The sequence below is a fragment of the Equus przewalskii genome, chromosome 15 (assembly GCF_037783145.1).
Source record: "Equus przewalskii isolate Varuska chromosome 15, EquPr2, whole genome shotgun sequence".
Classification (NCBI taxonomy): Eukaryota; Metazoa; Chordata; class Mammalia; order Perissodactyla; family Equidae; genus Equus; species Equus przewalskii.
In genome coordinates, this window is record NC_091845.1 from 88,735,941 (window position 1) to 88,761,118 (window position 25,178).

The following is a 25,178-nucleotide window of genomic DNA, read 5'->3' on the forward strand; positions in this document are numbered from 1 at the left end:
CTTACACACCTGCGCAAGGGCGGGCGGGGCCCTGGACGAACGGCCACATGGTCCCTAACCACCCCCAGTATCGTCTCCGGCCAGCAGGGAGGCCAGCAGGCCTGGGGGTCAGTGGTCCTTCCTCTGACGGTCACCTCAACTACTGCACAGCTTTAGAACCTCCACTTGAGACCAAGCAACTTAGTGCTAGCCCAGTACTTGCACCCAGTAGGCGTCTCACACACCCTCACTAGCTTTCTCCACTTTTAATCATTAGCCCTAACATGGAATCATCTTCCACCAATCAGATGAAAGAGGTAAGTGTCTCTGAGTTCAGCTTCTGAATTTAGGAGGAGGAAGGACTGCAAACCCAACTCACAGCGTCTCCCCTCTTTCACCTGAGCTCTGCTGCTACGTTCTTCAAGGGCCTCCACACAGTAACTTCAGCGTCAGACGGAGCTTTCTCCTTCCTCAGTGCGTGACCTTGGGTAAGTTATGGGTAGGGCGGCCACATAAAACAGGACGCCTGGTTAAACCTGAATTTCACATAAACGAGAATTTTCTAGCATAAGTATGTCCCACACAATATTGCCTGCATTTTTATTGGTTAAATCTGACAATCCAGCTGAGGGGTCTCTCTAAGCCTAAATATCCTCGTCTGGGGACTGTGGTGCCCACCCCAACCCCGAGAGAGCACTGCTGAAGAGTAAGTGAGCTGGCATGGGCCAAGCCCCAGAACCTGGACGAGTGAGTAGTCAGTAGCTACAAGTTGAGTGAGTGGCCACTCCAATCACAGGTTTGACGTAACATCATTTCATCAAGTCTCGTGTTGAAGAGGTGAACCATACTCTCCCCACACCTCAGCCGCAGCAGGTGGGTAACTCTGAACCAAGACCAACACAATACATGCAAAAGTAACACATATCTACCCCCAAGTCCAGAGAAAGCCTGCTGGACACGAACACAGCAGCCACACCACTTCATGAGACAACCAGTACGAAAGCTACCGTTTACCAAACACCACACATTTCCTTCTCTAGTATTCACAGAAAGTCTGCAAGGAGATGTATCAGGACCCATATTCAAAAGGTAAAGAAACAGACTCGAGTTGGACAAGATGGCGCAGCTGCACTAGACCAGGGGTCAACCAAGGTGGCTCCAGGTGAAGCCATTCCACGCCTCGGGCCATGGGAACCATCTGCAGGCTTCAGGCCTAACTTCAGAATCCCTCATTTTTCCAGGTGGAAAATATCCCCACCAACTCCAGAAGCTGTCAGTGCCTCTGGCACAGAAACACAGACACTTAAGAAGAAAATAGCCTGCAAAGCCATCATCCAAACTACCCTTCAATTTTCAAAGCACCTGCACAGTTTTCTGTACATGATGCAAAGTGGTACAAAAGCAAGCGGGACAAGCAGCAGCTTTGCTGTGGGCCCCTGGGTGGTGCAGCCACACCCTCCGGCCCAGCCCTCCAGCCTCTGCTCAGAGCACGCGGGCAACGCTGGGAAGGTGCATCTCCCAGGACCCTCCCAGGCTGCTGGCGACTGTAATAGAGTGAAAAGTCATCAGGCCAGATGCAGCGAGATCCGTAAACATGTTTACACTTGTTTTAGTCAATAATCATTCCTGCTAGAATATACCATAAAGAAATCATCAGAAATATAAAAACCTTTGGACAAGGATGTTTCCTCAGTTATGACGATAACACCAGCAATCTAAATCAACAAGAAATGATTAAGCAAAATACACACTCATGCTTTCGAGTATCATCTGTCTATTAACAACGTTTTTAAGAGCCTGCAATTATCTGGAGAATGTTTAACATACTAAGTGAAAAAAGGACATAAACTAACTGTACAATATGATTTAACTACATAAAATATACGTGTATAGAAACATAGAATAAAGGCCTAGAAAAGTGTATGAAAAGATTAACAATGGGTATCTCCAGGTGCTTTTATTTTCTTCTTAAATTTAACTGCATCATTGCACACGCCTTATTTAACTCTTGCAACGCCCTATGAGGGAATGAGGTGTCAACCCTTCTCTAGGCTCAGATGTGGAAACTGAGGCAGGGAGCAGTCGAGCGCCATCCCTGAGCTGGCAGAGCAGATGCGTGAGGCCTGGGCTCTGGACCCCGAAGCCGGCTCCAGGGCAGGCCCCTCACCGCATAAGGTGGTGTGGACCTTGAGCACCTCACTTACAGCCCGCAATCAGCTGCTTCACCTGAAAGCCTCGCAGAACACGGAGCTTCCAGAGCTTAACCCGTTCAGGAAACTTCGCTGTGCACTCACCTACAAAGGAGGCCCCAAACCCTCCACGAGTCCTTCAGCCAGACCCGCTGTGTGATACAAACTCACGAAACCCCAGCCAGAATCCTCACGCGCACAAACACACAGAGCCGGATACAGGCAAACGTCCAAGAGGATGCCCCGGGGAGACGTCCCAGGACGAGCGAGATGTCTGCTCCCGTCACACAGGGAACCTACTGCGGGGTTCCGGCCCCTCCAAGACCCTGTGGAGCCCGAGCCTCCAGGCCATTCTGGGACACGGGGCACAGGCCTTCGTCAAACCTCAGGCCATCTGGACCCACTGGGCTGTCCCTGGAGAGGCAGGGGCAAACCAGCCTGCACCAAGCGAGGATGACACGGCCGCCTGAGAGCAGGAGACACCTTGGGGTCTGTCAACAACATCTGGGACGGTCCTGGACACCTGCCCTCAGTTTACATTAACTCGCCAACTAAAGCAGCTGTGCTCACTGCAAAGCTGGAGTTTAAGGGATTAAAAAAAGTATGGATCACAGTCAGTTCAAACAAGCCAGCACAGGACGTGCCTGCGGCCCAGTCCTCCAGTGACTGAGGGAGTCGCCCTCCTATGAACCGCAGCACTGTCAGCATCACCCTGGGAACCGCTGGCACCTCTGCACCGAGTCCGGGGAACAGAACAGAACAGCCACAAGTTCGTCTTCAAGGAAACGTCAGGGCCCCACAGACAAGGCGTGTGCGGCCGGGCTGGGTGCTCAGCAGCGGTCACAGTGACAAAGCGGAGCTTTGGCCACCTTCACAAAGTCCTCGAAGGAGCAGGACTCGGCACAGCCAGGCAGCCAAGGAAGCAGTGAGGCCCCTCAAGCATCCTGCTCGTACAGGAGCATACCCATTGCACAGGAGTGTCCCCCTTTCACAGCAGTGTCCCCCTTTCACAGGAGCGTCCCCCTTTCACAGCAGCGTCCCCCTTGCACAGGAGCGTCCCCCTTGCACAGCAGCGTCCCCCTTGCATAGGAGCGTCCCCCTTGCACAGCAGCGTCCCCCTTGCACAGGAGCGTCCCCCTTGCACAGCAGCGTCCCCCTTGCACAGCAGCGTCCCCCTTGCACAGGAGCGTCCCCCTTGCACAGCAGCGTCCCCCTTGCACAGGAGCGTCCCCCTTGCACGGCAGCGTCCCCCTTGCACGGCAGCGTCCCCCTTGCACAGGAGCGTCCCCCTTGCACAGCAGCGTCCCCCTTGCACAGGAGCGTCCCCCTTGCACAGCAGAGTCCCCCTTGCACAGCAGCGTCCCGCTTGCACAGCAGCATCCTGCTTGTACAGGAGAGGGAACCGAGCCTCCACAACCCTCCACAATCACAAACTAACAGTGGGACAAAACTGCCCGAAACTGGGCATTCCAACCCCAACACTATAGTCTTTCCCCACAGCATGCCTACGTGCTTTAACATATTGGTGCCAACTAGAATTACCTGCCACACAACAGAGCATAGCCAGGAACTTCAACTGCAAACCCAGTGTACTACAAACCTTCCGTGAGTGCAGAGGAAGACCCGGGGGATCCCTCCAAGGCCTGTGAAACTACACGGAGACAGTAGAGACCAGGGTCTCACCGGACAGCTGCCTCCACGGCTGTTCATTCATCAGTGGAGCCGTAGCTCTGCATTCTAAGGACACAGAGCACATCCCGCAGCCTCACACGCTGGTCAAGCCAGTCTGGATGCCCCCACATTAACAACCTGACACACATTAGTCGGCAGTAATGGCTATACATCTTTAGCATCTGAACCCCAAAACAAACAGTGTATTATCATGTTTAATTGTGCATGTCCACAGGACAGAGATGAGCCGCCCTTCATGCCAACTGCCTCTCTGAAATGATGTCTCCCTGATGAGTGACTGAGCTCCCTTCAAGACTCTTAGCCTTAAAATAAAAATTTCAAGATTTTTTTGAAAGACTTGACTATTTACTGGCTATGTCACTTTAAATTTTATAGGTTAGCATAAAAATTTATAGGCACATCACTGTCAGTTTGATGAAAATGTCAATATAATTCAAAATGAAATCCTTGCAGGCTCAGAGCTTCACTCCAGCTCGAGCTATCCACGAACCCACAACCCTCACAGGCCTGCAAGAAACCCAGAGACCGCAGCTGTGCACACGCGCACACTCGAGCAGCTTTTGGTGGAGGCTGGAAATATGAGAACTCGGCAGACACCTGGGTTTCATGAACTCATGTCCAGATACAAATAAACAGACCCAGACCTTACAGACCAGCATCAGCTCTACTGCCAGGGCCGATCGGTGTCAATTACAATGTTAACTGGAGGATCAACCAGACAGACAGGCACACGGGGACCTCTAATGACCATGGACAGTGACACAAAAACGAGTGTCTGCTGAGGCTGAAGCTTCAATTACATTCTCAGAACTTGAGTAGTGACATAGTCAAACCCCCATCGCCCCGGGAGGCACGTGTCCCCTCAGACAGGGACAGAGATGACCTCTACGCCTCCCCGGGGAGGAGGAGCTGGACAGCTGGAGGGAAAAGTCCAGAACAAACCCAAACGCTGCACACCAGCAAGGGTGGGCCGTGGGCTTACACAACCACACATGTGCGTGTCTGACACGCAACAGAGGGCATCTCAGCTCACCTGAGCCTGCCATCGCCACGTCCAACCAGAGGCAAGTGACCGTCTGCCCAGGCGCAGGGCCTCAGTCAGTGCAGCAAGGCACAGCACGCGCCTTCAGATGGAAGCACACGTGGTCAGCACGACGCAAACCCCCAGATGGTCACACTGACCCAGGACACTACGGACGCAGATGGGCCCGAGGAAAGCAGCACATGGACGGCCATAAGGAGAAGAAAGAGGAGAAGGTTGCAGATGACAGACAACCCCCTCCAGACGAAGGGCCTCTGAGCAAAAGGGCGTGAGAGCCACTCAGCTCCCTGACAGTCAGCAGCCACCAAAGCTCAGGCCAGACACAGAGACACATTTCTCACATGCCAGCTGGAGCCGAAGCCAGGCTAAGGACCAAGGTCCCCGCACATGGCAGGGCCACCGCCCGAGGTCCTCGTGCACAGAGAGACAGAGAGGCCACTGCCCGAGGTCCTCGTGCACAGTGAGGCCACCGTCCAAGGTCCCTACGGACAGCAAGGCCACCCATCGACTTCGGGGCTACCTGCCTCATTGCTGACCAGAGACTCTCTTGAGAACAGGTGGACATACACCCCTGAAGGACAAAAAAGAGGTGCATTCTTCTGAAAAGCTCTTCTTGCAGTGTCTAGGGAGGACATTTTAATAACAAAACGAGACCTTAAGGGAAATGATGACCTTAAGTGACCTGGGCAGAGATATCGCCCCTCTTTCTGGAAGAAACCACAGAAAGAGGTTGTACCGACTCCTCTGGGAACAGTTCTCAGCAGCCACAGCGCACAGCACTGTCACCACGTCTAAATCCCTCTACAGAAACAAGAAACAGACTCTGTCTCTTTCTCAATGAGACAGAAAGCGGCTGTTTGGCATGACTTCAGCATCTCACACCATCAACAGTCTCACACGGTCTCTTCTCCACTTCTTCAGTCTTTCTCCTTCTATTATTTTCCCAACAGTCCTGATGTATGAATTTTTTGTTCTGCCTAAAGACACCCCAGTGGCAGATGGGGCACAGCAACAGGGACAACCAGAACGTACGCTCCCTGCAAGCAGGACACGGGCATCCTGTCCCTGAGGTGTCTCTGAGGACACGTAGGTCAGCAGGGAGCAGTGAGCCTAGGGGCCCACCCGACAGACACTCAGGTCCACACAGTCCTCCAATGCAGGACAAAGCAGGACCAGACCCTGACAGAGATGAGCAGGGAGACTGTCAGAGCTGGGGCAGGAAGGAAGCCAGTCGCCTGCACTGTGGCACACGGTCAATCAGGCAGAGGATTAAGATGGACATGCAGTTCCCTTGAAACAAAAGGCATCAACTTACTAAGTTTTCCAAATGGCCTTCCCATTAGGATGAGCGAGAGAAAGCCTGTGGCACCAAAGGAGGGAAGAGCTCCTTAAGAGAGAAAGAGGAAGATTCCAAATCCAGAATAACCAGACATGGCGAGGTGCGGACAGGGAGCGGTTGGGAGAACATGACAATGGCCATCGGACATGGATCAGGAAGACCTGAGCTCAAATCCTGGTCCCACCAGGCTCAGCAGCCCGACCAAGCGACTTGAAGTCCCTCCAGGCTTCGACCTCCTCATCGACAGCAGGACCCGCTGTCACAGACCGCACAGCGCCCAGCCTGGGCCTGAACACTCCAAGGAGGACCAGCTGCACAACCTGCGGGTCCCAGGCAAAACGAAAATGGGGGGCTTTTTTTTTCCCCAAAAACTGAAGAATTTCAAGATCGCAACAGCAGAGCATTCAGCCCAGCGCAGAGCCCTCCTACACCCGGGCCTGTGCAGCTGCAGGTGGAGCTGCCCAACCCCAAGAATGTGGTGGGTTTACGAATCCTCAACATTTTCTCCATGTTTGTCACTCTCCTCTCAGGTCTGCTTCTCTGCAGAGATCAGCCAGAAAAAAAGAGAAAAAACACTCAAAAATAAGGGACCTTAAAAATAATTTAAATGGTCTTAACGTTAAATTGCCTTAAGTTGATGACTGAACTGTGACTATGTAAGGGATACCCCTATTCCTAGGAAGTGTACACCGAGAATTCAGGGGCAAAGAGCCATGCAGTGTGCAACATGTTCTCAAATTATTCAGAAAAAATAACGCGCATGTGTGTGCATGTGCACGTGTGCATGCAGAGAGAGGAGTGGGCACATAGAAGGCAGATGGGGTAAAGGTGGCCTGCGCACAGCACTGGGTGCAGGGTGCACGCAGGTTCTTGTACTCTCGTTCTTGGAACTCTTCTGTGAGGATAGAATGATTTCCAAAGGAAAAGCTACCATCACACAAGGGTCCTGCTGAGCTTGGGAGAGAAGGGAGGGAGGAGCAGGAAAAGCAGGGAAAGGCAAGGTGGGACTCTACACAGAGGGCAGCCGTGGCTCCCTTGTTAACTGCTGAGTCCCCAGCACAGAACCCAGGTCGACAAATGTTTAAGGCAAGAAGGAGAAAGGGAGCAAGATCTCGTGTCCAAACTACCCCGGGGACTAAGGACCCAGGGCAGGAAAACGTGACTGACAGTCCTGCCAATGCCTGGGAACAGGGAGCTGCCCCTTTAAGCACGAGACCCCAGGCTCCAGTGAGCACAGCACACAGTGTGGTGTGGTGTGTACCACGCATGGCACCGTGCGCGCCCAGGGCCCCCCTTCTCTCCATCAGTGACAGGCCCACGCAACCCCCCAGGGCCCACCTAGCATTCCCAGGCCTCAGGGCCCCCTCTGAGGAATGTGGGGCTGCTGACTCACTCACGATGCGCTGGCGCCTCTCACACGCCAGTCCTGATGCCACACGCCCCGTCCTCGAGCCCTCCTTCCAGAAGGGATCTCACAGCTGAGCGCACTGAATAACCTCTTGAGGGCTTTTCCAGCCCTGAAAACTCTACACAAAAACGTCAAAATCAAGCCTGAATGTCCCGGCATGACCACTCTCCCAAGCACTCGTGCAAACGCACACCCTGCTCAACGGTGGAGACACGCTCAGACGCCCACGTTCTCCACTCAGGAAAACCTCCACATGCACAGGCAGCGAAATGCTTATAGTTCACTGTGAAATTTCACAGTGAGAACGTAAGTAATTAAGTCTCTGCCAATAGTCAAGTCGATTTCAGCTGCCAAAATTCTTGTTCCTTGACAGCTTACACAAATAGCAAGAATGTCAAAAGTCTAACAAAGATCTGTAGCTAGAAAAACATTGTAAAAGACAGAGTGCCTTCCTAAAGCAATGAATTTATCAATGAGGGAAACAACTTTGAAGAGTGGATTAATGATTAGTATTAAAATTAAAACATCAGAAGAATTTTAATTTTCTGCTTCATTAGTCCTGCTCATTCATAGTCAAGTAGCACAAAAATGGTTGCGAAGACTAATTTTGCTAAAGACCTTGGAGAAAAGAGGAAAGAACTGTGCCTTCATGAATACTAAAGATGATAACGTAGGAAACCAATAACATTTTATCACTTTATATAAATTAATCTAATTTAGAAATAATTTAGTACTATGATTAATGCAGAACTTGTAATCCAGCCAAGAAAAATTTTTGCACTACTAGTATCAGAAACATGGAACCTAGAGTTGCCAGATACTAAACATCTGCAGTGTTTTATATAATTTGAGAGAAATGGTAAGGGATAGAGGATCGAGAAATATAATTAGAGATCAAAATAAGAGGCATCTGAGAATATTATTTCCCAGATGGGTTCTCAGGAGCTAAACTACATAGGAGCACACACCTCAAAAGATGGCCTCAGCCACAGGCTGCTGGCTAAGATATGAAGACCAAGTATTCTCCTTGAACAATCGTCCTCCCAATGCTGGCACAATTCCCAAGGATCTGGACATGGCTATTTTCTGGTAGATGCAAAGAGGGACCACTTTAAAGAGTTAACTTCCACAACTAAAGGCTGTTCATCTGTGGTTTTACAAAGCAGCAGCTTTAAAAGCTTTATCCCTAGAAATGAAGAACGTCCCAAATGTGCTTTCAATTTATGGAGTCGACACTTAACCAGACAGTAAACTGCTGGATAGTGGAACCACTGCTTGACCTAAACGCTACATGGATCATACTGCTGTTTGTGAAGCTCAGCACATGGCTCCTACAGGGAGTTCCTGTCACTTATTAGCTTGGAAGACCCAGGAAAGCCAGCTGGATGCCACCAGGAGGGGAGAGCACCGTCTCAGGGAGCCGGGCCGTCCTCAGAGATGGGGCACCAGATGCAACAGACACTTTCTCACCCACCTGGCCAACACGCAGAGGCTGTGAAGTGCTTTCACCTACAAGTCCTTTTATGTCACAACATGCCAATGCTATGAAGACCTAACCATTTCCAATAGTCAGAAAATGCAGAGATTTGCAAGATTTATCTCACAGAAAATCCACTTAGCATTTGCTAATACATAGCTCAGGTCCTACAGGCCAGCTGGGTTGGAACGGCACAACGCTGGCTTTCAGAATTAACCCTGCCACCAGCTGCTCATATGAACTTGCACCAGCCAGTTTCTCATCCATAAAAAGTGTGGTTTCAGTCAGAGGTTTAGGACAGACTACTCTAAAATACAACAAACGCCAAGGGGGATGCACACATGTCTATGCGTAAATACGTGGACGGCTCTGAATCAAGTTTTCAGAGACTTCACGAATGTCCTGAGCCCAGCCACGGGTTGTGTTCAGAATCCTCACTCAGGTGGCTCCTCAATCCCTTCCAGTTCTGACACCACGCACCTTTGCAGGCCAAGGTACTGCTTACATCCTTAACTCCATCTTCCCGTGTTTTAGACACAGGAGATTCACAGTGGTAAGCCCATTCCACAAAGAAAATTACCTGGGTGGGGCCGGCCTGGTGGCGCAGAGGTTAAGTGCGCACGTTCTGCTTCAGCAGCCCAGGGTTCACCAGTTTGGATCCCGGGTGTGGACATGGCACCACTTGGCACACCATGCTGTGGCAGGCATCTCACATATAAAGGAGAGGAAGATGGGCATGGATGTTAGCTCAGGGCCAGTCTTCCTGAGCAAAAAGAGGATAATTGGCAGTAGTTAGCTCAGGGCTAATCTTCCTAGAAAAAATAAAAGAAGAAAAGAAAATTACCTGGGCATTTGTAGCCCTCATGTCTCCTGCTTGGAAATCTGAGCCTTGGGATACCGGTTGGGGTCTCTGTCACTGTCTGCACCCCTCGCACACAAGTGTCCACTCTCTAAATGTGTCGTTTGGTGGGAAACAGTTCTCTTCCCCCTAACTCCCTCCCTCTTCCACCTCTTCCTTGGAGAGCAGGGACTACCCCTCACTCACGAGGACCCACACCCAAGCCAGGGGGCCTCTCAGAGCAGTGCTGCCCACACTTCACGGTGTACAAACCATCTGGGACTCCTGCTAAGATGCACACTCTGATTCAGTCGGTCCCAGGTGGGTCTGGGTCTGCATTTCTAATACGCTCCTGGGGACCACTCCAGGCGACCCCAGCTCTCAGCCTCCAGCCCTGATCCCTAAGCCCCCTTCATAGCCTGAGGGCAGTTCACACGCATCTCTGTGGAGTCCTCTAGGGGCCTCTGAGGGGTCCTGAAGCTCTTTGAAAACACTCAAACCCACCCCCTCAGTTGCTTCAAAGAAACAAGTCTGTGTAACACACACATTGTATCACAAGTGGGAGAACCCTGGGTCTCAGAGTCCGACACACCTGGGTGTGAACACCACGATCTAACAATGTGAATTGTGGCAAACTGTTTGCCTCTCTGAGTTTCGTCTGTAAAACCGCCTTATTGAAAGACTTAAAAGAGCTAATGCTGGTAAAGCAACAGCATCGCCAGCTCTAATGACAACTCGATTCGGCACCAGCCCCAGACCTTCCTGATAGTGCCCCAAGAATACTCGAGCAGAGAATCCGTCTGTGCCTCCTGACAAGGTGTGAATTTAGTTATCTTCACATCAGCCCCAAATTCCTCTGTGTCCCCCACACAACCCCACGTGCAAAGAAGGCAGCTGAGAAGCCCAGATTTCTCCTGCCAATTCTGGACCTTGTGGCCAACGCAGGACCCTAAGCATCAGCTTCCGTGCACGTAGAGTGATGGAGGCAGGGCAGACGCCTTCCACAAGAGAACATCCTGCTCCTCTTAAGTCCCCAGGTGCCCCTCAGTCCTCCAAGCGGACAGACAGACGCGGTTCTGATAACACTCTGGGTTTCATGCGATGTTTCTGAGTGACGGCACTCTCCCACTTCCTGTGTTTCACATTTACGTCTGTATCAATTCCTAAACTGTCCTGCTGTGAGCTGCGTAGTCCTCATTACGGATTAATCGAAACACAACACTATTCGTCCATTCTTTGTTGCTGTTGTTAAGAACCTTCCCAAAGTATTTCTGTTTACCATCAGGAGGCCATGGGCAGCTGTGAGGTCAGTTAACGCTCAAGGGAAATCTTTATCTCACGTAACAGATCCATTGGCTGTAAAGTTAAGACAAGTCACACTTTAAGGACACTGAGAAAGCATGACATTGAAAGGAACATGAAGGAAATCTGTCAGGAAAGAAAAACACAACCACGTCAAGGAGAACTGTCACTTGCAAGATTTTTATGTATCACTTTGGCCCAAACTAGAGAATAATTACATACTGTATTAAATTAGTAGACGAACATCTGATTTAGTTTACTGATCAGAGCAATGTGGCAGTCAAGCAACAACTGAGTCCAGTGATTCTCGCCCTCCAGTGCACCAAAATGCCCTGGATGAATATACCTAGACACGGACATCTGGATAAGCACAGAGAGGAGGCAGGGAGGGGGCACACGGGGGTCCCATCCTAACCGGGCCCGGCAGTGCCCAGCCATCAGCACTTCTAAGCGCCCCAGCAGGTTCTAATTTATAACCAGAGTTGAGAATCACGTTTAGTCTTTTGCTTTAAAGTCATTTTGAGAAAGTGCAAACTTGAGACACGCACTATGATTCGAGACTCTTCTCCGCGCTTTAGTCTTTCCTGCACTCAACAACTTTTCTACAGTGAGCCTGCGCTGCGGTCATCAGAGAACATAAAGTGAAAAGAGTTAAAGACAGCCCGCACCACGAAGTCCCCAGCATGAACGACTCCCCGCCACTCTCCTGCTTCCTCGACGCTCAAACACACTGCAGGATCCAGACCCTCCTTATTAGATCTCCCCTCTTCCGACCCTCAAGATTCAGTGTGACATAGGCTATCACCGCGAGAAACAGCCGCTGTGTTCACGAACTCCACAGTTCTGCTGAGACAATAGGTATCTACCTCCTAACGTCTGGGGTTTTCCACACACCAGAACCTAACTGGCTGCCCACTGGAACCACCTGGGAGGTTGTAAAACTGCCCCCAGGCCTGGCCACAGCGAGACCAGTTAAATCAGAATCTCTGGGCTGAGACCACCCACGTTTTATATCCCGGTGATTCCAAGGCGCAGCCTCGGCGGGGACCCTGGCTTGAAGAGAGTTAATCTGTCTCCACACCTGGAGATAAGAAGCTCCTGGCTGAAAAGCACAGTGCCTAGAAATCCTGACACTGTGTAATTTCAGAGACGGGTATTCACGGATACACACTGACGTTCAGTTTCAAGTTGGCAAGAAATAAAACTAGGACGCAAAGTAACAAATGTGTCCACCGTTCTCCCTTCTAATTGGCATAAGTCACCATATTCGATATCTAAATACAAGAAATCCTGAGAACACTGTTACCTGTAGTCACATATTCTGACCAAGGGCCGAATATGGGCAAAACGAAACTGGACGGGACGTGTTTTCACAGGTTCTGTGTTTATCCCGAGGAAGTCAGGACCGCGCTCTCACAAGCAAGAGTCTCAGAGCGAAGGCCTACATGCCGACCATTCCTGTTCTTTGTAAATCTGAAATAAAAGTGTGTCTTTGCCACTTTTAAAGAGGCCCGATGCTGCCTGATTATTCCCCTCGCGTGCCCCTGGCTTCCGCTCCTCTCTCCCGGAAGCCTGCGCTGCCGTGCTGCGCAGCTCTGCTCTCTGCAGACGACACTCGCTCTGTGACCAGAGACTTCCAGACACGAGCAGCAGAGAATTTCAATAGCAAAACCCTGCAATCAAACAGCTTTTACTAATAGTGCACTTTTAGTGAGTGAAACCTCCATTTTCAGAGTTGAGTGAAATAGACATATCTATAACCAACATGGAAATTCTGGAAAGTACTATTAAATGAATTCAAAATGTCTAAGAAATTATTTTAAAGAAACGGCTTCGTCCTTTTCTGTTTCAAGGCACTATGCATCTGTAATAAGCTTTTTTACAGAACAGGAGGGTTCTTAGTCTCAGGAGGAAGGCTCCACAGCATCCTTCGTTCTCCAAGGCAAAGGCACGTGTGACAGAGAGCACAGGGCGTGCAGGCAGAGGCCCGAGCACACACAGCAGAAAGACTCAGGCCAAACTCCAGAGAGGGCACAGCCACCACACGGCAGGGGTGCAGCCCCCCAGTAAAGAAAATGAGTGACTCACTCAGCGAGGCTGTACTGAGCACCGACTGACACGATGCCGCCCCTAAGTCCCCGAGATGCAAGTCGGAAGGCCCTGCTCTCCTGGAACCTGGAAGGCGGGGACAGAAATTAACTGTGTTCTTACAGCAGTGACAATGCCCCAAGGCCGCAGTGCAGGGTGACAGAGAGCAGGAAACCGGCCAGGCCAGGGTCAACAGAGGCTGCTCTGCGGAGGGCCCTTCACTGGATCTGAAGGATAAGCTGAAAGCTGAGGAGGTGAAGGGGTAGGTTTTGTGGGCAAGGAACACAAAGGCGAGTGTGGCTGGGGCACAAGGAGGGAAGGGAAGGGCCAGTTAAGGCTGCCAAGGAAGGGGAGCGCAGCCAATGGCCCCAAGGAAGGGGAGCGCGGGCCTGACCTGCGAGTCAGAGGCACTGGAGGCGCCGTGCAGCCGCCAGGAAGGAGGACAGACATGTGGGGGCCGAGCGCAGAGATGCGGCCTGGGCCAGGACATCAGGAGTCATCAGGAGCTGCGGGAGGGGGCGAGCCACATGACACTCCCCACAGGCTTCACACAAACCCAACAGATCCCAACATCCCCCTGAAGCCACAGTTGCACTTGTGAGGGACGAGTCCCAAAACAACACAGTCACCCCGACTCTCCACTTACAGACGAAGGGACCAACTGCGATTGCTAATCACTTTGACAGACGGGAGACGCAAGGCTTCTGTGACCACAGGGGCAATCACTAATAATTACTACCGTGGTCCAAGAGAAGAATCTGGATCTTTTACGTAACTAATTAAATAATTACGTCATCCTGGAGGAACCCTGAATCGACTCATGGAAAGACATTTCGTCTCCCGTCAGTCTCCGTGCTGCCGTTAGACGCAGAGACGCAAGACAACCAGGAAAATGAGAGAGCAGAGAAAGTTATAATTATAGAAATGCAGCATAAAGAACAAAGGCTGAAATCCGTCACGGGTCTAAGGGGAAACAATCCTCACAAGTAACCATTTACACCGCGAGGAGTCTGCAGATCAGAACAACATGATGTTTTAGGCATACTATTTCTTCTTTCTAATTCAGGAACTGGAAACTTGGTGTCTCAAGCACAAGGAATTCAACAGTCAGGCCTTCTGCCTGGCTGATGCCCAGCGGCCTCAGTTCAAGAGAAAGAACTGGAGTCGAGCGGAAAGGCAGGCCAGGGGCGCACCCGGCGGAAGAGGCTTGTTTCTGACGAGAATGGAGGCTCAGGCTTCAGAGACCCAACAGGCCACCCCTCACCCACCTGGGCCCCCGGAACCGGGGCTTCAACTGGCCATTGTGCCTTGTCCACCACCTGACCTTTTCACCCCTTGGTCACCACAGAACGTGAATGACCTAGACACGGTCAGCATGACGAGAGATAACAGTGGGTTCAGCTATCCAGCAAAATTCTCCCGTCAAATCAGATTTCTGATGGGGAAAGGAGGTCGAGATGTCTCCACATGGATATTATTTTGGGGGGGGGAGGCAGGTGAGGTAAATTATCCCTGAGCTACCATCTGTGCCAATCTTCCCCCATTTTGTAAGTGGGTCACCGCCACAGCCTGGCTGGCAAGTGGTATAGGTCTGCACCCGGGATCCAAACTGTGAACCCGGGCCGCCAAAGCAGGGCACACAAACTTAACCGCTATGCCACCGGGCCGGCCCCTCCACAGGGATTTTTATAAACCTAAACTGTCGCTTGGTTCTCATCAATCCAGCTACACAATCCTGCAAGAAGCAAGCACAGTAAAGAACCCCAGGACCTCTGGGGAATGAAGTCGCCCTGACCTGAAATGTGAGTGGACAAGGACCGGCCTGGAGTGGCTCTGGGGTCCCAGGGCAGCGTCGGGGTGAGTGGTGGGATCCCACCCGTTCAAAGTCGCCCTACCTGAGGCCCTCCCACGTGCACAGCCCAGGGCCTGGAGGGCAGAGACGCACGCCAAGGACAGAGGCGGAGGAAGCTCCCATGCCCAGAGACACGCGGAGGAAGAACCACGAGAGAACGACGCAGAGACGCTCAGGCTCTCGGGAGCAGCTCCCACAAGAGTGCGAGAAGGGACAAAACGAGACGGGTCGGCGGGTGCACCTCACCCCGCCTCCCTCCTCCACAGCTGCTGCAGCCGGTACAGCCCCAGGTGAGGAAACACAGATGAGAGAAAGGGCAGGGCCGGATGGTGCCCAAGTGCCCTCAGGCAGGGAGGCCACGCCACAGCCCGAGCAAAGGAGGGCTGGACAACGGGTTCTCGAAGAGCCCTTGGTGCCGGGGGTAAGGCTGGAGCTACCACCACAGGGCTCCTGACCCCTCCCCACACACGCCACAGGGGCCCAGGCTGGGGCACCCTCTGCCTCTCCGTCTGTCCTCGTGCTGCAGCCTGAGGAGCTGGGCCCAGAATTCCTCTTCATGGGGAGACCAGAGCCCGAGGAACCTCCACCTCAGCCCCAGCAGCCGGGCCAGGCCTGCGCCAGAGGGAAGCGGGAGACAGGTGCAGGGAGTCTGAGAGCAACATCTTATGCTAGAGTCAACCCTCAATGACCACACGCAGCCAGAAAGTACAGAATATGCCCAAGATGTTGCAGAGTGCTTTTAAAAGCATTAAGTGAAGAAAAATAAAACCATTTCATGCCTGTGCTACACTAAGTTGAGACGCTCGATAAACTGTTACAAATGGAATGCCCACCGTGGAGAAAGACAGAAAGAAATGAACTGTAAATTTTAAAATATAGGGGCCAGCCCCGTGGCCGAGTGGTTAAGTTCACACACTTGGCTTCAGTGGCCCAGGGTTTCACGGGTTCGGATTCTGGGAACAAACATGACACCGCTCATCAGGCCACACTGAGGCAGCGTCCCACATAGCACAGCCAGAGGGACTCACAACTAGAATATACAACTATGTACTGGGGGGCTTTGGGGAGAAAAAGAGAAAAAAAAGATTGGTAACAGACATTAGCTCAGGGCCAATCTTCCTCACCAAAAGAAATAAATAGGTAAGCATACAAAAATACATAAATATTTATATGTATATAAGAGATGAGGGAGCAGCACATCCCAAAGGTTATGGGATGTGTCTTTTCACACCAGCTCACATCAAGGTGATAACTGAACATAAGCACCTACCTCTGTGAGGCTGGCTCTGAGTTGTCTCAGATGAGGGATGAAGAAAAGCGCATAAACCAATCTGGTCAGTTGATTCACAGCAAATTTTCCAATTAGCTTCTTCTACTTAAAAGTGGGGCGAGGAGAGGAGGTCACAAACACAAGATTTCTTGACGTCTTAGCACCCGGAAGGGAGTTCAGAGGTCACGTGTCCTGAATTGCAGCCTGTGCTGACCTGGAAACTTGGTCCCACAGGGAACAACTCACCCAAGCAACGCGGCGGGAGGGCAGCCGCGGGAGCCCAGGCCAGCCGCCGCTCCAAGTGTACAGGAAGCGCCTGAGCATCACAGACCCGCAGGGACACTGCCCTGCACTGCCGCCCTGGTGGCCATGGGGGACTAAAGAGGAACCGTAGGGCCAGGCTGCTTCCAGACTCAGTTCCACTACAATTCAGAAATTTAAATGACTCACACACTTCCTCCCCTAAGGTACAGCTTCTTTCTTTACCCTTTCTCTGAACCTGTCTTTGAAGTTCCCCGTTGCCATGCTCCTCTGATGCTCTCCTGACCATCGCGGCACTAACAGGACTCTCGCGTGCACTGGTGTCTCCTGGGCCTAGAAGCAGGTGGTCAACAGCCATTCGCCAGAGAAGGGAGGCTTCAGCTCAGCAAGAGACAACACCCTGACGTGAACCTGGTAAGGCCTGCAGACCCTGCCGCAGGCAGGCTGCCCAAGTCGCCACCTGCTCATAAACTGCAGGAACTAAGGAGAACCACAACTCCCTTCTGCATGATTTCATAGATTTCATTTCATATTCACCAGGCAGGACCTCGTATTCTCCTTTCTTTTTCCAGGAAAGGTAGAATTCCAGCCAGGGGGACTTCTCTACTCTGACTTCAGAGTATAATGACGTTTGTCCTGAAAGCTTGCTCGTCAGTCCCAGCTACTCGTCTGTCCATGGTCAGGAGGAATTCATGAGCACCCCTACACACACACGCGTGCGCAGACATATACAAACATACACACACATGCATGCACATAAACACAAACATACACTGCACACATGTGTACATACACGTGCACACATACGTGTGCAGTTACACACTTAGACACGTGCACAAACATGCACATACATGTGCATACACACACACATGCCCTCTCTCCCTAGAGGGAAAGGTAGCTTTTTGTCAGTGTAAAACTAACTACAAAGTTTACATCAGAAGGCAGTCTTCCCTCCTCTCTGTCCTCATCCTGCCAGCCTTTCCCTCCCAGTCCTGGCCTGGAGGACACTCCCCGCCGCCACACCCCCACTCTGATGCTGATGCACAGGGACCTCCAACACTGCTGCCACAGGGAGCCTGGAAACTGGCACAACCCTCACTTCAGAGACGAGGAAACTGAGGGTCCCCATGTGACAAAGGCAACACAGTCAGCAGAGAAACTGGAACTAGGGCTCGTGTCTGGGTCCCCATCCAGCCTCCTTTCCTCACAGACTGGCAGTCAAGTCTCTATCCTGACATCGCTGACGAGGCCTCTGGCCAGGAAGGGGAGACTAGAAAGGATTTCATTCAATCAATTAACTAAAGTAATTGGTGTCATTAGAAGGCTGCTGTGAGGCAGTCAAGGTACACAAAAGGCAGGTTTGAAGAGATGTTAACAAGAGAACTACCCTAGTCTCATCCCTTGACAGTAAGAGACATTCGTAATCCAATTCAGAACTTTCCAGTCTAGATTTGTGACAGTCGTTCGGAAACATTCATATAACATGATAGCAACAGAAATAAATTTCAACATAACCTGGGAAGATACCAAAATAACTTAAAGGAAAGCAATCATTGTTTCCAACATCTCAATTATAACCAGCAGTGCATGAAAACAAAACTTAAATCTCCTCCAGGTATATTCTATTAAGGAACTCAAATGTTTGGAAAAAACTTACGTGCATAACAAATTGTATATATTAATTGCAAATATACTGATTATTGGTTTAAGAATCTGTGTCCTAGGTCAGAAAAAAATGCTGCAATTCACTGCAACCAAGAAAAACAGCTGAGGGTACAGGTAACTTTCAAATAAGAATAATTCATGAAAGCTGGAGCCGTTGAAGCAAAGTCCGCACCCCGCAAGTCATTCTTGCCCCAGTGCTGTCTCTATTTCAAACATCAGGAGAAGGACCCTGCGCAGAGGAAAACCCCAGCAGCTGGCTTCTTTGATAGGGGCACAGTCCCTCTGGATTCGAGATTCCCTAAAACTCTGGCCAAAAGAGAGACAAGCGGGACAGAAACACAGCTCCTCACGGTCCCTCACAGGCTCCTCTCATCGCGGACACAGAGCTCAGAGCGCTCGGCCAGCTGGTCCCCAGCAGCCCGCACGCACCACTTCCTGACCGTCCCAAGTGCCCCGTGCCCACGTCAGCACCGCTAGGGGATGAAACAGCAGACAGAAGACCGAGAGAAACAGACGACTAACGCAGCTGCTCTTTGGGTTGTGGGATGGTGAGCAATTTTCACAACAGTTTCCAATGGGAACATATCACCTTTGTGCTCAGAAAACCAGGCATGAACATGTCTTATGAACCATGAAACTGTATGCAGTGTTGCATTTCCACTTTACCCTTTATGGACCACTTTAGCCCACAGAGTCTTACTCCACGTGACTCTCCTCCTGGGAACGCTGCTTAAGTCTGCGTGTACAGTGCGCTCACACAGCCAGCACATCCTGAAGTCCACTATCTTAGGGAGGAAGTGGTTCTCTTCTGTTTATCATCAAGAGATTTGGTTTCTTTTTGATTGATTTGGTCATGTAAGGAGTTATCAGCATAGACAGAGAGAAGCCAAGCCAGTAAGCAAGGAGCCTCCCACTGCTCATCCCACTTCCCAGACGTCCCATGGAAGCAGATCTGAAGTTCCCGACACCGCGTCGTGGCCCCTCTTCTCGGAAACGTCCTGAAATCCTCTAGAACGCTATCGTCACAGGAGCTCCCTCAAGCTCAAACACACCAGGCCTCCCACAGCGTCCAGTAAGACAGGGAAGTTCCCATCTCAACAGACGCTCATTTTCCGCACAGGTAAAGAAAGAGGAAGTGCAGAGGTTTATTCTTTCCCAAACCACACATCCTTAGGCACAGAAGTCCGAAGTGATATTTTACACCATCAGAAACACATAACGCTATGGCTTTATTATAAACGAATAGATCAGAATTCTAATTGGCTTTAATCCTTTTAGTGTTGGAAGATTTGCCATCTCTGAATCCTTTCAGAGGAGCAATTCCCAAAGCAACAAGTGCCCAATCGTGTTTCACGTCCTCTGCTGCCCCCTCGTGCTCTCACGTTTAGTGGCGGAGAGCTCACAAACACCAGTCACTTAACTCCCCGAAACACGGCAATGGAATCCCAGAAACCAGATCCAGAAAGAGCCTCAGAACAGAGACCAGCATGCTCATCTCAGAGGAGACGAACCTGCAGGGTTTTGTGACCGGCTCAAGATCGCACACACAAGATGCACAGAGCAACTATTAGCAAATAGAACATAACCTCTGAGAGCGCTGATTCCTCCCTGAAATCACTGAAATGGAGGTGCTGGCCTGGAGGAAAGAAATCGTGGGGTTTTGGAGGCAGGCAGATCAGAGTTTAGATTTTAGATCACCACTTCACAACCACCCCAGCCTCCATTCCCCATCCACAAAATGGGATAAATAATAACTATTGCAGAGGCATCGGAATGACTCAGTAGGACATGTTCATTGAGCCCCCAGCACAAGTATCTCTGACACAATAATACACTAAGTGGTAAGACAACTATTAAAATATGTACAATTTTTTTTTTTTTTTTTTTGGTGAGGAAGATTGTCCCTGAGCTAACACCTGTGCCAATCTTCCTCTATTTTGTATGTCAGATACCACCACAGCATGGCTTGATGAACAGTATGTAGGTCCACACCCAGGATCAGAACCCACAAACCCTGGGCTGCCAAAGCAGAGCACACAAACTTAACCACTACACCACTGGGCCAGCACCAAAACTGTTTTTAAGTTCTTACAGCCTTTGAGATCTCTGGACAAAGACATTCTAAAATACTGAATGAAAGCGTGTAAATCTGAACTTTTTCAAAATTGGCACAAAATAAAACTTGAAAAAATAAAGCTACTTTTTCTAACTCTTGTGTCTGTTTGACTATCAAATCTATTCTTTTTTAATACAAATAAAGTTGTAACAGAAAGTGCCATGCAGCAAACACTTGCAAGATGAAGCTGTGGACAGGCCCTCAGACGAGGTGGCGAGAACATGAGGCAGACCTCGGGGCCGTGGTGTGGAGTCACGATTCCCGACTCCCCGCAGGGCCGGGAGGGCCAGCTGCAAAGGCGGACGCCAGGACCGCAGTCCAGACTCACTGGCAACGACATCAACTTGGGCCAGTCCTTTCGTCTCCGCTCCCCTTCTTGACCTGGGAACGGAGCCGCCCTCGACCCCTTGACGTCCCCAGTGAGGGGAGAACGAACGTGAAAACCCCAGCAAACTCTCAAGCGCCTCAGTGAAGCAGGTCAGACTCAGCTAAACCTGACTAAGGCAGCACCCAACACTCAGGCCGTTACCAGAGCGAGGAAGAAAAGCCGAACTGCAAAGGGCGAAGACAACTGAGATCACGGGCCTGTTGAACACACTCCACCCCCTGCAAAATCTCCTCCCTCTGTAATTCCACCAGTTTCTGATGGAGCTTTCTCCAAAACCTCTGGTGACACATCAATCTTTGGCTCTCACACCAATTTCAGTCCAGGGTGTCCTGACAGCAGGACTGACAGAGCATTCCCCGACTGCATACACAAAGCAAACGCTGGCAGGGCGGATGCAATCAGTCATGTGCCCTGAAAACGACTTGTACTGGTGACTGACAGCCGCGGTGAGGTGCTGGGAACTCTGTTCCGTTTGTGGCTGCGGCCGACCGGCCACACCGGCTGGTGACGGGCACTGACCGCTGACCCGTAGCAGTCAGCACTCACTTGCAATGGGCCTGGACCCCAACGTTTCAGACGCGAGTGGGACATCACTGGAGTGGGGACACAGCAGTCACGGACCACCTGGGAGGGAGGGAACGCAACGCCACTGCGGTGTCGGGGGCGTCCCGCTCACACCTGCCGGACCAGCCCAGCAGGGCTCCGGGGGCCTGTCCATGAGCAGGTTCACTCGGGCTCTTGGACCGACCCCACAGTCACACCGTATCTGCACCCAGAGAGCAGAATAAGTCCTGTCGGAGACACAGAGAAGACCCAGCCACCCACACACACGAGGCAGCTCACCGTGAAATGCACTGTTGTCCACCAAAAAATGCCTGCGATACCGCGCGCGGCTCCTCTCCGCCAGGTTCCAGGAGCTCATGTCAGGCTTCTGCACGCATCCGAACCAGCTGCCCTGCGAGGGAGACAGAGAAAATGATGAAGCCGCACGCGCCGCCGGCCTCAGAATGCCACCAGTTACGGAGCTGCTCCAGGAATCCCGAGCCCAAGGAACTCCCCTAGGCCTCCACGGGGTAGAGTGCGTTCCACACGCAGCACAGCAGCGTTTTCAAGCAGCCCTCTCAGGGCTCAGTTACTGCTGCCCCCGAGGAAAGCAGACCTCCAGCAGGAACCAGTTTCAGGACTGGTTTATGTGCCCCAGGCCTCGCCATGTTCACACTCGGCTGGAACCAACCCAGTCCGTGCTGGTGGCTTCTGGGAAACGTCAGTCGCAGGAGGGGAGGCGACGACCACTCCCAGCTCCTGAATTCGGGGTCAGGACCACCCTGTGGACTACATAATCAATCCATGGAAATCCTAGAAATTCTAACAGCGTCCACATAGCCATGGGCAAGCCAAACACGGTAACAAAGTTGCCTCCCTCTTTGGGTTCATTACCAGTGTCCATTTAGGACCACCAGGGCCTGCGTCTCCCCAACCTGCGCCCATTGGTGTGATCAGCGCCGCACAGGCCTCAAGCGGCACCTGCTCCTCCATGAGGCTTTCCCCTTCACAGACAGAGAAACACGATCCCAACTCAAACAGGGACTTGGAAAGCAGAGAGCTGAGCTGATGAATTAACCTCCTCCAAAAGCTGATGTGCATAACCCCAAACAAGGCCCTCCTTGTTCTCAGGATTTGGCTAAAGCAACTTCTCAGAATTCCAGCTTATCTCTGGTCACAGAATAAAGCCAGGCAAAACCAAGCAAGGCTGGTGTGAAGGAAAACCCACAGGTGAGAACAACCTGTCACCGGTCCTAGTGAAGTGGCTGAGAGCTCTGGGAGGCCCTCCAGGAGGAAGCCAGCCCCTCACGGAAAACATCACCTAGCAGAGCTGTGTTCACTCGGGGATGGCATGAGGAGGAGCCCAGGCTCCTCCTGACCGTCCCCAGGGGGCTTCGAACTCCACCACCTCCTATTTCTCTGGCTCCGTGCTGACTCCCCCTTCCGGCCCCATCCCCACCCGGCTGAATCTGGCTGCTCATCCTGCTCCCTCAGCCTGAGGGCCCATCACTCTCAGATAACACCACCTACCACCAATCTAAAACAGGACAGAAAACAGATGGTTACAGAGCCGGCACCCTGCCCTCTCCCCAGCCAATACTACATACTACAAAGATCTCTTTAAAAACAATAGTTATATGTGCTCATTAATTTCAAAAAACAAACGACACCAAAATTCATCAAATTTTTTTTCAATTGAAAAATCCCCTCTTCCCTCATTTCATGTTCCTCTCCTGGAACGACCACTGTGTTTGGTGTGTATCATTCCACTTCATTTTCTATGCATTTATTTATTTATTTATACATACATTCACATATGTAATTTTTGAAGACTTCTATATTTTTAAAAGAATACTTTTTTTCAAGAACTGGAAATAATTTACAGTAATATCAGCAGTAACTATTTCCTACAGAAAGTATATTCATGATTTATATTATAAGTTACAGGGAATTAGGAGAACCTGTCTGCATTCATGCTCACTTTTCCTTACTAACTTGATCTTGTGGTTTCAAGGTTTCATTCTTCACTTTGCCCTCTCTGTTCATCCTCAATTCAAGGAAGGAGGCTGGTGGAGCCAGAAGATGAAAGAATAATGTGCATTTGTATACAGGTAGCAAAACATTTGCACAGACTTGACTCTGGCGCGGTCCTTACTCTGACCAGATGAAAGGAGGAGAGGAAGGGTCAGGGAGGGACTTCCTGCTGCTGGAAAAGGCAGCCATGGACTTGAATCCCACCTGCGGGCCCCAAACCAAGGCTCCAGCCATGACAGGCTAGAGGCGCTGGACTGCCACGTAACGTGGAGGCTAATCTTCATTCCTCCCTTCAAAGGGAGGAACCTAATTCACCTCCCTTTGAATATAGGCTGGACTCAGGGACTCATTTCTAACAAATCAGAATTGATGTTATGAGTCTTCCAAGACTGGGTCATAAACAAGACACAGCTTCTGCCTGGCCCTGGTCTCTCCGGATGCTTGCCCTGGGAACCCAGCCGCCAAGTCATGAGGACACGTGCATGTCCCAGCTGAGAGCCCAGAGAGGCCCACAGCCAACACCAACCCAGATCTGCGAGTGGATGCACCTGCAGATGATTCTAATGCCAGGCTTCAAGTCTCCCAGATGCGCCCCAAACACAGAGGAGCAGAGACAGACCCTCTCCTCTGTATTCCATCTGCATTTCTGACCCAAAGAAACAGGGAAAGATAGTAAATAATTACTGTTTTAAGATACTGAGATTTGGAGCAATCTGTTGCATAGCAATAGACAATTAATACAGGTAGCACCGTCAGATCTACCCAGCGAGGGTTTGGACCTGCAACAATCTGAGGACAGAAACACAAACCAGAGAGATGTATTAATATTGAGATACCTGAGCACAGGTTCCCATCAATGGACCAGGCTTTCCGACTATCGGATCTTTCTGCTCAGGCTGTAATGCTGCTCTTAGCTCTGAGGGCTAGCAGAATGCCACTGCCTCCCATAATGCCGCCAGGAAGCTCTCCCTCCAGCTTACCTCGAACCCACTCCTGCACAGAACTATCAAAATCCTATCTGCCAGCTACTCACCAGGACCTGGATGGGCCTTCCACCAGTGGGTCTCAGCCGCCACTGCATGTCAGAATCACCCACCTGGGAGCTGGGAACCCGACTCCCAGGTCCCCAGACCAACTGCACCAGAATCTCTGGGATGGGACTCAGGCCCCCCGACCCTGCCCCACAGCCCCGAAGGCGATTCCCAAGTGAGCCAAGCTGAGGACCACTCTGCGCACTCTCTCTACTCCCAGAAGAACCCCAGAAGCGCTGTTTTCAGGAAGAGGGCACTCAAGAGTGTAAATGGTTGAACCAGAGCACAAAGGGAGAGCAGCTGACCCCCAAGGCCCCCAGGTCGCCTGCCCCATGCTCCAGTCGACTCACCCTTCTTACCTCCCCGGCATCTGCCTGCTGAGGGGCACACTGGAGGCTGCCCGAGCGCAGTCTGGGTGCACACTCCACAGGCCCTCAGGGAAGGCCAGCAACACCTTCACCGTGTGCCTGGCTCCCGGAGTCCCCCATTCGGAGACTGAGGGAAGGAAGTGCACACTCTGGCCTCCAGAACAGAGCAAATGATTTTAAAATTGAGAGATAACGGAGGAGGAGATAATGAGTGGAGGTAGTAGGTCTGGGGCCGGGAAGAGGGAGCTGAGCAGTTGACACAGTGTTAGCCTCAGCTGAATTCAGACGACGAGCCA

The 25,178-nt window shown here is 51.3% G+C and overlaps 1 protein-coding gene across 27 annotated transcripts in view; it reads right to left on the minus strand.

Moving 5' to 3' along the window:
- Positions 1 to 25,178, minus strand: part of PLCH1 (phospholipase C eta 1) — a 208,780-nt gene that overhangs the window by 158,921 nt on the left and 24,681 nt on the right. For 24 of the 27 annotated variants that reach the window (XM_070577695.1, XM_070577717.1, XM_070577700.1 and 21 more), the window contains one exon: positions 21,750 to 21,861. In XM_070577695.1, the coding sequence (XP_070433796.1) occupies positions 21,750 to 21,828 (79 nt within the window). In that variant the 5' untranslated portion in view covers positions 21,829 to 21,861. Of the gene's footprint in view, positions 1 to 2,273; positions 2,338 to 21,737; positions 21,862 to 25,178 lie in introns of those variants that run through there. The other 3 variants (XM_070577705.1, XM_070577707.1, XM_070577706.1) reach the window with 3 other exon arrangements.